Here is a 13,558-nt window from a genome sequence, read left to right as displayed (position 1 = left end):
TCTGCAGGCCTCCTCGGCAGCCCGATCGGCCTGTTCATTGCCCCATATTCCGACATGGCCGGGCACCCAGCAGAAGGACACCTCTTCACCCCGCCGTTGGAGCAAGTACAGTTGGTCATATATCAGCTGGACCATCTCCTCAGTCGGGTACAGATTCTGCAATGATTGTAAGGCACTAAGAGAATCGGAGCAGAGGAGAAATCGATTGCCCCGAACACGATTCATCCGATCAGTGCCTTCAGGATCGCGTGGAGCTCCGCTGCGAAAATGGTATATTCGTCAGGGAGGCGAATCCGGGTAACGTGATCAGGGAACACTACAGAACAGCCAAGGAAATTCTCCTGTTTGGAGCCATCAGTGTAAACAACGGTAAAACTGTGATGCACATCTAAAATGTTAAAAAACTGAGATTGGAATGTAAAATCTGGTATACTATCTTTCTTAAAATTAGTCAAATCTAAAATAATTCTGGGTCTCCAGAGGAGCCAAGGTGGAAATCTGCTCAAACCGCGACGGAAAACATGAAGACCAGCCATATCCATCGCAGAAAGGCAATCCTGTGTGCAAATCCCATAGGGCCGCGTCGTTCATTGCCGGTTATGAAATAGCTGTGCCAGAGGAAGCTGAGCAACGGTATAGTAGGCAGGTGTGTACAAAGTTTTATACATCTGGCGCACCGTAAGTAGCCATCGGCGCATATGAAGTGGCGGTTCACCAGCCTCTGCACAGAGGCTCGGTATGGGGCTAGTTCTGAATGCCCCAGTGGCCAACCGAAGCCCTTCACGGTGCATAACGTCCAACATCTTTAAGTAAGAAGGCCTCGCAGACCCATATACCGTGCACCTATAATCGAGCCGAGATCGCACAAACGCCCTCTAAAACTGGAGCAGACAAGCCCTGTCGGCTCCTTGTGTACTGCGGCTAAGACACTTTAATACTTAAAGCCTTAAGTGACCATCATTTCAGGTCTCTAAGATGAGGTAACCACGTAAGCTTCGAATAAAAAATGAGCCCCAGAGATCTCACCATGTCTTTAAAAGCGAGGACAGTGTCCCTCATCATCAACTCTGGAAATGTTAAAATCGAATGAGAACGGTGAAAAAGAACACACACGGACTTCTCGGTGGAAAACTTAAAACCACTCTTCTGTGCCCAGTCATCCAAACGTCTAAGAGTAAGTTGCAACTGACGCATTGTCATTGCAAGACTTGAAGAAAAGCAAAACGAAGAGAAATCATCCACAAACAAGGAACACTGGACAGGACTTTTCACTATGGAGGTAACGCTATTAATAGTGATGGCAAAGACCGTCACACTTCAAATGCTACCCTGAGGGACACCGTTCTCCTGCTCAAAGCGGTCAGACATGTCGTCACCAATTCGGTATCTAAAATATCGTGGCGAGAGGAAAGACTGAATAAAAAGAGGAAGACAACCACGAGAACCTCATTTGTGAAGCTGCTCCAGGATGAGACGCCTCCAAGTGGTATCGTGGGCTTTCTCGATGTCAAAAAATACACCTAGAAGGTGATGACGGCGTAGGAAAGCTTGTTGTATAGCCGCCTCCAAGATTATCGAAGGTGGAGCGAGACCTCCTGAACCCACACTGAAAGCAACTAAGGAGTTGCCGGGATTCTAACATCCAGACAAGGCGGCGGTTGACCATCCGCTCCAAGGTCTTTCCCACGCAACTAGTGAGGGCAACACTACGGTAGTTACTTGGGCTCGTCAGGTCTTTAACAGGTTTTAAAAAAGGAATTAAAACTGCCTCACGTCACGAGTCAGGAAAGTGACCTGACGCCCAAATGGCATTAAAAAGTGCGAGGAGGATTTCTGTGTTGGGCCTTGTTAGGTGTCGTAGCACACTGTAATGGATCCTGTCGTGACCACGGGATGTGCCACAAGCTGCAGACAATGCAGAATCCATCTCCCACATAGAAAATGGGCAGTTGTAAACTTCATGAGAGGTGGACTGGAAGTCCAGACTACACCTCTCAACAACCGCTCTATGGTGCTGGAAACCCGGATCCTGACTGGTTGTTGCAGTAATCGTGGCAAAATACGCTGCCACAGTCCGGGCAATGTCTCGCGGATCCGTGTGGCGAGTGCCGTTAGCCATTACAGAAGCCGTGGGGCACCTCCCTCCTCTCCCAGAAATTCTCCTAATGGTCTCCCACACAATGGAACTTTTGGTGGAATGATTAATGGTGTTCAGAAACTGTTGCCACGACCTCTTCTTGCTCTCTCGAATAATGCGGCAACATTTCGCCCTCGCCACCGTAAAGGCTGCAAGATTCTCAGCAGTTGGCCGACACTGGAACCGACTCGGAGCTGCACGCCTGGTCCTGATTGCAGAGCGGCATTCGGCACTCCACCAAGGGACAGGCTGCCTCTTCCGGTGGCCTGTGGAATGGATGCTTCAGCGGCGTGGTGGACTGTTTTGGTAATATGATCCACCCATGCCTCAACTGGCAATACATTGTCCAGTCGGCCCCACTGAGCACCCACCTTGGTGGTCTCCTTTCGGGGCCCACGCCATCTGGCAGGTGAATCCAGATTGGGAAGCGATCACTGCCAGGCAAGTCGGCAACCACTTCCCATTGAGCACTGGCGGCAAGGGCTGGAGAGCGAGGTGAGAGATCAATGGCTGGATGCGGGTTCTAACTGTTGTCCTCCCGAGAGCGAATCCAGTACACTAACCACTGTGCTACTCTACTTGCTGTGCTGGATTGAGGGCTTTTTTCCATCTTGGATGGAGAGTCATCACCAGATGTAGAAGTAACTTCGAGTAAGCCCCAGGAAAGCGTGTCGGGACCTTTGCAGTTATTGTTGTATATTAATGACCTTCCTGACAATATTAACAATAACCCTCAACTTTTTGCACATGATGCAGTTATCTATAATAAAGTACTGTCTGAAAGAAGCTTCGTAAATATTCAGTCAGATCTTGATAAGGTTTCAAAGTGGTGCAGAGATTGGCAACTTGATTTAAATGTTCAAAAATGTAAAATTGTGCACTTCACAAAATGATAAAACATAGCAACCTATGACTATAACACCGATGTGAGACATCTGGAACTGGCCCACTCATGCAAATACCTGGGTGCAACACTTTGTAGGGATACAAAATGGAATGATCATACAGGCTGTAGGAATACAAAATGGAATGATCTTACTGACTCAGTCATGGGTAAAGCAGGTGGTGGACTTTGTTTTATTGGTAGAATACTGGGGAAGTGCAATCAGTCTACAACAGAGATTGCTTACAAGTCACTTATGAGACCGGTTCTAGACTATTGCTCAAGTGTGTGGGACCTGTACCATATAGGGCTGACAGGGGATATTGAACATATATAGAGAAGGACATTGTAATTCTGTCAGAAGCAGCAGAGGACTTGGAAGAGCAGTTGAACGGAATGGACAGTGTCTTGAAAGGAGGGTATAAGATGAACATCAACAAAAGCAAAACGAGGATAATGAAATGTGGCCGAATTAAGTCAGGTGATGCTGAGGGAATTAGATTAGGAAATGAGACACTTAAAGTAGTAAAGGAGTTTTGCTATTTGGGGAGCAAAATAACTGATGATGGTCAAAGTAGAGAGGATAATAAATGTAGACTGACAATGGCAAGGAGAGCATTTCTGAAGAAGAAAAATTTGTTAACATCGAATATAGATTTAAATGTCAGGAAGTCGTTTCTGAAAGTATTTGTATGGAGTGTAGCCATGTATGGAAGTGAAACGTGGACGATAAATAGTTTGGACAAGAAGAGAATAGAAACTTTCGAAATGTGGTGCTACAGAAGAATGCTGAAGATTAGATGGGTGGATCACGTAACTAATGAGGAGATATCGAATAGAATTGGGGAGAAGAGGAGTTTGTGGCACAACTTGACCAGAAGAAGGGACCGGTTGGTAGGACATGTTCTGAGGCATCAAGGGATCACCAATTTAGCATTGGAGGGCAGCGTGGAGGGTAAAAATCGTAGAGGGAGACAAAGAGATGAATACACTAAGCAGATTCAGAAGGATGTAGGCTGCAGTAGGTACTGGGAGATGAAGAAGCTTGCACAGGATAGAGTAGCGTGGAGAGCTGCATCAAACCAGTCTCAGGACTGAAGACCACCACAACAACAACAACAACAGAGAAAGGCAGCGTGAGTGGTTACAGGTTTGTTTGATCTGTGGGAGGGTGTCACACAGATACTGATCTGGAAGACAGATGTAAACTATCCCGAGGAAGTCTATTAACAAAGCTTCAAGAACCGGCTTTAAATGAGGAATATATTACAACCCCTATGTATCGCACACATAGGGATTGCGAGGAAAAGATTAGAATACTTATAGCACGCACAGAGGCATTCAAACAATCATTATTACTGCACTTCATGTGTGAATGAAACAGGAAGAACCCTAATAACTGGTACAATGGGATGTACTTTCTGCCCTTCACAGTGATTTTGCAGAGTATGGCTGTAGACGTACCTGTAAGTGAGAAAAAGTTTAGGAAAGTTTTTATGCTTAAAGTTTGTTGGAAGACAATAAGTGCTCTCATTATGAAAGAACGGAAGAATATCGTGTGGGTAATTTGCGCCCAATTTTAAGCATAAGCAAGTTTTTCACGCGAATGTCTATGATGCCATATATTCTGAACTGGGTGTCATACAATGATATAATTGTGTAGGTACATTCAGTGGTGAACGTGGATACTGTCTGCAAACTGTGCTGTGAATAGAAATGGTAGTAAAAAGTAATAAATTAAAACATCATGCCTCATGCTGAAATTTGACTGCATGGGCAGCAAAAATGAAGTAAATAACAATCCTTTTCCTTCCATCATTTTGTGCTGGATGACAGCAAGAAAAATTTATTAAAGATTTGAAATTGCATGGAACATTTGTTTGAAGCCACTAAGTGCTCCCATTCTCATATACTGGCCAAACAAAATTCAGGTTTATGCTCAGCGTTAGTTACACTGCCCCGAGACACAAAGTTTCTCACTCAAATACACTACTGCCCATTAAAATTGCTACACCACGAAGGTGACGTGCTACAGACACGAAATTGAACTGACAGGAAGAAGATGCTGTGATATGCAAATGATTAGCTTTTCAGAGCATTCACACAAGGTTGGCGCCGGTGGCGACACCTACAACGTGCTGACATGAAGAAAGTTTCCAACCGATTTCTCATACACTAACAGCAACTAACCGGCATTGCCTGATGAAACATTGTTGTGATGCCTCGTGTAAGGAGGAGAAATGTGTACTATCACGTTTCAGACTTTGATAAAAGTCGGATTGTAGCCTATCGCGATTGCCGTTTATCATATCATGACATTGCTGCTCGCGTTGGTCGAGATCCAATGACTGTTAGCAGAATATGGAATCGCTGGGTTCAGGAGGGTAATACGGAACACCGTGCTGGATCCCAACGGCCTCGTATCACTAGCAGTCGAGATAACAGGCATCTTATCCGCACGGCTGTAACGGATCGTGCAGCCACATCTCGATCCTGGAGTGAACAGATGGGGACATTTGCAACACAACAACCATCTGCACGAACAGTTCGACAACGTTTGCTGAACAGATGGGGACATTTGCAACACAACAACCATCTGCACGAACAGTTCGACGACGTTTGCAGCAGCATGGACTATCAGCTCGGAGACCATGGCTGTGGTTACATTTGACGCTGCATCAGACAGGAGCGCCTGCGATGGTGTACTCGACGATGAACCTTGGTGCTCGAATGGCAAAACGTAATTTTTTTGGATGAATCCAGGTTCTGTTTATAGCATCATGATGGTCGCATCCATGTTTCGCAACATCGCGGTGAACGCAAATTGGATGCATGTATTTGTCATCGCCATACTGGCGTTATCACCTAGCGTGATGGTATGGGGTGCCATTGGTTACACGTCTCAGTCACCTCTTGTTCGCATTGATGGCACTTTCAACAGTGGACATTACATTTCAGATGTGTTATGACCCGTGGCTCTACCCCTTCATTCGATCCCAGCGAAACCCTACATTTCAGCAGGATAATGCACGACCACATGTTGCAGGTCCTGTACGGGCCTTTCTGGATACAGAAAATTTTTGGCTGCTGCCCTGGCAGCACATTCTCCAGATCTCTCACCAACTGAAAATGTCTGGTCAATGGTGGCCGAGCAACAGGCTCGTCACAATACGCCAGTCACTACTCTTGATGAACTGTGGTATCGTGTTGAAGCTGCATGGACAGCTCTACCTGTACACGCCAACCAAGCTGTGTTTGACTCAATGCCCAGTCGTATCAAGGGCAGAGGTGGTTGTTCTGGGTACTGATTTCTCAAGATCTATGCAGCCAAATTGTGTGAAAATGTAATCACATGTCAGTTCTAGTTTATATTTGTCCAATGAATACCCGTTTATCGTCTGCATTTCTTCTTGGTGCAGCAATTTTAATGGCCAGTAGTGTACTTGTCTTAAAAGTGTCAAACCTTCAAAATAAGATAACTCTTAATGAGTAATTATGACAGAATTTAAAATTTTTAAATTCAGTCAATAATCATGCAAAATATTTATTATCAAATTTTTATTGCCCCTGGAGGCCGTTACATAGGCAATCTGCAGTCATTACAGAGTTTCCAGAAAGTTGTTTAGTAATCTGGATTTTTGTAAACAAAGGTGTGAAATGGTCTTGAAACTGGAGTTCATTTCTGAAATGGATTAGCACTGAGTCTGGCCATCACTAGGAACAGTTACTACGAGCTTAAGCAATTGTTAAAAAGTGTAGATAATGTATGTCAATAAATAAATTATGGTTTCCAGTAGTTAGTACCTTGTGCCAAACTACTAAGTTTAGGATAGGGACACTCAATACATAAGCTAACAACTACAGTGAAATGAGGTCACATCATCAAACTGTTCAGTAGCAACCCTGACAAGTTTTTCATGCAAAATATATGAATATATATAAGCACCTTATTTTAGATAACTCAGGTGTCCTAGCTAAGACATGGATGGATTACAAATATGTTTCTTCACTTCAAAAATACCCAACAGTAAATAATATTATGAATTAACTTGCACTGTTATCATAATTATGAAGTATTGAAATAACACTATGTTACTCTTTTGCAGACTACAATTGTCATTTCCTGAATAAAAAACCTTTTTTAATAAGTATGGTAATAAAAGCAAAATGAAATAATAAAATCTTAAATCTTCACAAGATAAGAAGGCAAGCTTCTTAGGCAATCCTCAAAGCAATCTCCAATTAGTCAACATAATTTTATCGAAAGGAAAGTTCTCTTTAACAATCTAAACAATTATGAGACAGTACTCCTGGTCAATACTTACCTTCATGAGAAATGTCAGGATTGCTAGTAGACACATGTACATACACTATCCTAGCTTTTAAAACTAATAGTTTCTTCTTGGGGAAGCGACAGAGAGATTCGTTTGTATTGCTATCTGGTGTCCAGCTGGGTGTAGTCGTTTACAAAAACATGATATTTTGACGATGTACCATCTTCTTGATACTGTCACCCCCACTACACCTGACATGGCATGTATGAAAGAGATGTACTTTAGCAAGGACGGTCATTCTACAGGTATGAGCTGAAGATGACAGCAAGCTAAGCTATCGAAATATTGTATTTCGTAAATGACCACACCTAGCTGAGCACCCAAGAGAAAACAAAGAGGTCATTTGCTGGGAAAGATCAAGATCACACAAAGAGGGATATGTTAGGGAGCGTTAAAAAGGAAGTGGAGGCAACTCACAGCCTACAATACGAGAGACGCAGCTGTAGTGGGGACGAGGGGAGATCATTCCTGCCTGGAATTTTAAGGATGGATTGGCAGAAGAACGGGTTGCAACCAGAGATTGGAAAGCTCTAATGCAAGGACTTCAGGACAACACTGAAGGCATGTTTGCAGAAATAACGTAGATATTGATGTACAGGTTAGCAAACTGTGGTAAGATTGGTGGAAAAATGACTGACTCTCTCAAAGAGAGAGAGAGAGAGAGAGAGAGAGAGGTGGGGGGCGACGACACAGTAGAGCAAGCTGAAGGGATCCTACTAAGGTACAGAGAATGCTTAAATGATGTAAAAAATCATGTGAAAGTCATCAAATATACTGCAAAGTTTGCTCAAAAGAAAATAAGATGGCAAGAAAATTAGTGAAAACCTACAGACAGAAAATCAGTAGTGAAATAAGAAAACAGAGCACGAACAATTGCCAAACAGGGAAGAAAGATCGCAAAACAAAAATAAAATATTACTGGAAAAAAACTGTCACCATCTAGTTTAAAAAGTCATTAAAATAATAAAAGGAAAAATGTTACCAAACAAAAACAGAGGACATTGCCAATTAAAGAGAGTATCTTCCGTCATCGTCGCTACAGGCGGGTCCCTCTCATCTTGGGCTCTGGGTGACCTGGTTTCTTTTTTAACCTTCCCAACCTAGTTTCAAAAACTAGGTTTGTGTACTAACTTTTGCGTTTGTCTATCAGCAGTACTGAGTCGGACATAGTGGTTTACTGGTAAAGCATGTGTGACTGGAAAACAGATATCATGGGATCGAATCCCGGCCAGACCACAGAAATTTTCTATCTGCCTTTAATCTAACCTTCACCTCTCAAAGGTATGAGAAGTCTCCAAGAACAATACATTGTACTGTAGGTCCTCTTTCCCCAGGTGGTTAACAGGGGTAGATTAGGGGAACACAGGTTGCCTAAGTGACATGCAATTGAGCCACAATGCTTTATTATTATTTTTGTTATTATTAAGTACTAGCAGTTTTCCCGAAGTACTGGCCAGAAATTCTGCCTCATAATTTTACAGTCAGTGTTATTTACATTATAATCTACAGTAAGTTCCATGCACAGAAACTGTGAGTTTTAAGAAGATGAATAAATGAATGCAAACATACCTTTCCTGTTCAATGATGCCTATCGGTTGAACACTTCGTGACCAAGTCCACTTCGGATCAATTTTCACCAACATAAAATTGTAGATTAAGGGATTATTCTCATCATACAAGTGATACTCCACTATGGACCGCTTTTGCGTTGGAGGTTCAAAATCCACAGGCGTCGTGTACTCGACATTACCAGCATATGCCACTCCTGTCAGGTCAAAGGTCAATTTAAGCTCTGTGTCAGTAATAAACCTGTATTAATTGAAGATAAGTATTGTACTGGTTCTAATTTAAAACTTAACACACTTCAGATGAAATGTTCAAAATTCCATGAAGTTAAAATAGATAATAAAGTCGCGGAAGAAGTTGATGTAATCAAATTCCATGGATTAAATTTGACATAGACAATAATTTAAGCTGGAACACAGTTATATCGCTAACAAATAAACTGAACGGTTATGCATTTGCAATGCAAATACTGGGAAACGCTACTTACATCAACACATGAAAAGTAGACATAAGTGATTCTGCATCTGTCAGTATATGGATGTGGGGAATTTAAAATGGCATACCACAAATACTGAAGTTCCAGAAGAAAACTGTTCTATACATGGTTTAGAAAAACTGACATTTTCTTGTCAGAGAATGTGACTGATTTATTTGTTAACACCTATTTTTATTTGCACAATTACAAAGAACTTCAGAACATTTACTGGAATCAGCGTACACTGGCCATCATAATACCCGTAACATGAAAGTAGTAAAAAAATAAACAGTGACAGTGTCAACTTTTGGTACTTTCCTTTTATGATTAATGCGACTGCCTGAATGGTGTTCCACCCAGAAGTTTGCACTGCTTGTGGGGTGCGGTTTAATTATTACTTTTGTTATTTTTGTTCTAATGTTTACAAATGTCTCAGTTAGCATGCAACCACCCCATAAGCATGTGATATATTCTGCCTAACAAACGACAATGGCATAGGCAGAAATGGTGAAACAATACCCCTAACCAGAAAATCCATGCTTGTATTAAAATTAGTAGATCAGGATGTGGGTAATTGTGTATGATTGTAATTGGAAAGTTTATTTATAATCTTTAGCTGAGACTGTTGTAGTAAAACATTCAGTTCTTACTCAGAATAACTCAATACAAAGCTATCAAAACGCCCATCAGCTGAATGGAGAATGGTAAAAGCTCATAAAATGTTTGCTCAACGACCATACCTGAAATACAAAATTGTTAAGGCTTTCGTGGCCACTTGTTGACAAATTGCCTATTGGCTTCTGTCTCAGGTTCTTCGGCCGACGTTCGTCTAATGATTTTTCTGACGTTCGCCACCGGCAATGGAGGATGAAGCTTTGACAATGCCAGCCACTCATGCTGGCGAAACGTCAGTAAAATCATCAGATGAACGTCAGCCGAAGAACCTGAGACAGAAGCCAATAGACAGTCTGTCACACCTGAAATGCTGTCATACAGTGTTAAATGGAATATAATTCATATGAAAATGGCCTGAGTGCCACACATAAATACACCTATTAAAATTATTTAATATCAAGACTATGTGACTGTAGAAAAATAAATCGAAAGTCCAGTGAGCTTATGAAAGTTTAAATTTACTGCCACAGTTTGCGTGACAAATTACTGAATGTCCATAATGTGCAATTTTACAAAAATAGTCTGAAATTAAATTTATTCCATTCATTCAGTCTTTGTGGCACATATGGCAACCGGTGTAAGATTTGAAATAAAAGTTCAATCTTTGTTGCAGAAGTTTTCGTTTTCAAGTTTCAGTGAAGCATTTCACCTGTGGTAGGCATTTTTAGATTATCTGCAATACAAAAATTACAGAAGTAGGGATAAGGAAATATCTATGGGGAAAGGTTTTATGCAATTTACAGAAAGTGGTCACGGTGCACACCGTCCATAAAAATGATTACACAATATGAATATATTGGCAAAATGCAATTAGTGTATCAAAAAGTTGAAAATCCCCAATGCTTATCACATAAGTTCCTGAAAAGAACTGGAGCGATAAAAGATTGCAGAGAAAAAAAATTAAGGTTTGATAAACTGGAATTAATTAGATTTGAAAAGAGAGGCTAAGTAGACTGCGAAAATAAATAATGAAAAATACTTTAATTACCTTACTTGTTACCATGCACACAAATTAGGAACAGATGCACAGTGGAGTTTCATAGAATGGAGGTAAAGTATGTATAAGTGGCCTGGTGACAAACATAGAATGCAGAAAGTTATGGTAATCCACACAATTCCGAAGACGGCAAGAGCTGACAAGTGCGAGAATTATCGCACAATCAGCTTAACAGCTCATGCATCGAAGCTGCTTACAAGAACAATATACAGAAGAATGGAAAAGAAAATTGAGAATGCACTAGGTGACGATCAGTTTGGCTTTAGGAAAAGTAAAGGGACGAGAGAGGCAATTCTGACGTTATGGCTAATAATGGAAACAAGGCTAAAGAAAAATCAAGACACTTTCATAGGATTTGTCGACCTGGAAAAAGCGCTCGACAATATAAAATGGTGCAAGCTGTTCGAGATTCTGAAAAAAGTAGGGATAAGCTATAGGGAGGGACGGGTCCTATACAATATGTACAACAACCAAGAGGGAATAATAAGAGTGGACGATCAAGAATGAAGTGCTCATATTAAGAAGGGTGTAAGACAAGGCTACTCTTCAATCTATACATCGAGGAAGCAATGATGGAAATAAAAGAAAGGTTCAGGAGTGGAATTAAAATAAAAGGTGAAAGGATATCAACGATACGATTCGCTGATGACATTGCTATCCTGAGTGAAAGTGAAGAAGAATTAAATGCTCTGCTGAACGGAATGAACAGTCTAATGAGTACACAGTATGGTTTGAGAGTACATCGGAGAAAGACGAAGGTAATGAGAAGCAGTATAAATGAGAACAGTGAGAAACTTAAAATCAGGATTGATGGTCACGAAGTCAATGAAGTTAAGGAATTCTGCTACCTAGGCAGTAAAATAACCAATGACGGACGGAGCAAGGAGGACATCAAAAGCAGACTCGCTGTGGCAAAAAAGGCATTTCTGGCCAAGAGAAGTCTACTAATATCAAATACCGGCCATAATTTGAGGAAGAACTTTCTGAGTATGTACGTCTGGAGTACAGCATTGTATGGTAGTGAAACGTGGACTGTGGGAAAACCGGAACAGAAGAGAATCGAAGCATTTGAGATTTGGTGCTATAGACAAATGTTGAAAATTAGGTGGAGTGATAAGGTAAGGAATGAGGAGGTTCTACGCAGAATCGGAGAGGAAAGGAATATGTGGAAAACACTGATAAGGAGAAGGACATCTGCTAAGACATGAGGGAATGACTTCCATGGTACTAGAGGGAGCTGTAGAGGGCAAAAACTGTAGAGGAAGACAGAGATTGGAATACGTCAAGCAAATAATAGAGGACATAGGTTGCAAGTGCTACTCTGAGATGAAGAGGTTAGCACAGGAAAGGAATTCGTGGCGGGCCGCATCAAACCAGTCAGTAGACTGATGGAAAAAAAAACTGGTAATTGGGCCTTGAGTGCAAATAGGCAGTAGAATCAGGCATATGGTGGTTGGCTAGTCTATACATTATCCACTGCACAGGACCATGTTCATATACAGAACATGAAGTAACCTGGACATGAAGTCTCATGCTTCTTGGCAGAGCATAGGGGGATGATGCGGGAGACCCACACCGTCATACTAGGCAAGGCCCTAGTGGAGGTGGTTTGCCGTTGCCTTCCTCCGAATGAAGTAACCTCATAAATCAAAATGTATCTTAATTCTAAAATGACAGCTCTAAAAGTTAGAGAAAAGTTAAATGGTATCTACCAAATAAGAAAAGATTGTCATAAATACAAAATAACAAGAATTAAATTATGCCTTAAAAATAAGGGAGTTAAACAAATAACAAAAGATATACCAGCATCCTTTACAGCGTTAACCCACTTACTAATGTTTTTCCTCATATTCAACACTACGTTTACAGGGTGTATACAGGGACAAGGAAAAAAAATTCCCGGATTTCCCGGTTGAAAACACACTTTCTCCCGGGTGAACATACACTTTTCCTGTGTTAAGTTATAGTATACTTTTCCTCGGCACTGTAAAACTTATCAGTCCTTTGAATGTTGAATGTTTATGGTTTTATATGCCGACATAGAATTTCCCGACACTTTAGAAAAAGAAACTAAGGGGGGGAAACAACACATTTTGGAAAGATCTTTGATGTAACATGTACAGTGTACATTTTCGTGTTATGAAGGTATAAATTCGAATCCCACCATACACCGCATGTTACTTTCCAAAGCATTGAAATCGAGATTGCGACGTGCTTTTGTAAGCCAGTCATAGCTCATGTCACGTGACCTCGCCAGCCAAAGACAGCATAGGACACTTGAGGTAGTCAGCCAATAGCAAAATCACTCTCAAGTAGCGCGAAAACACAAACAGGAAAAGTTAATGGTTTAAATTAATATACGTAGTGTTGCTACAAGAAAAACAAAGCTTTCACATATAATCGTGGTCTCAAAGATTAATAAGCTTCCACATATAATGTTGATCTTTCTGCGCGTGTTACACTTTCAGATATATCACACAAATGTGCCAGT

General features: G+C 41.4%; 1 protein-coding gene across 1 annotated transcript in view; it reads right to left on the bottom strand.

Annotated features, from left to right (window-relative positions):
• The window catches only part of LOC126212757 (trypsin-4-like), a 186,621-nt gene that overhangs the window by 95,616 nt on the left and 77,447 nt on the right, over positions 1 to 13,558 (bottom strand). Inside the window, exon 3 of the mRNA XM_049940164.1 lies at positions 8,924 to 9,119. Within this exon, the coding sequence (XP_049796121.1) occupies positions 8,924 to 9,119 (196 nt within the window). The remainder of the gene's footprint in view (positions 1 to 8,923; positions 9,120 to 13,558) is intronic.

The sequence above is a fragment of the Schistocerca nitens genome, chromosome 11, assembly GCF_023898315.1.
Source record: "Schistocerca nitens isolate TAMUIC-IGC-003100 chromosome 11, iqSchNite1.1, whole genome shotgun sequence".
Lineage (NCBI taxonomy): Eukaryota > Metazoa > Arthropoda > Insecta > Orthoptera > Acrididae > Schistocerca > Schistocerca nitens.
Note: the sequence above shows the minus strand (reverse complement) of the source record. Positions and strands in the feature narration are given on the sequence as shown.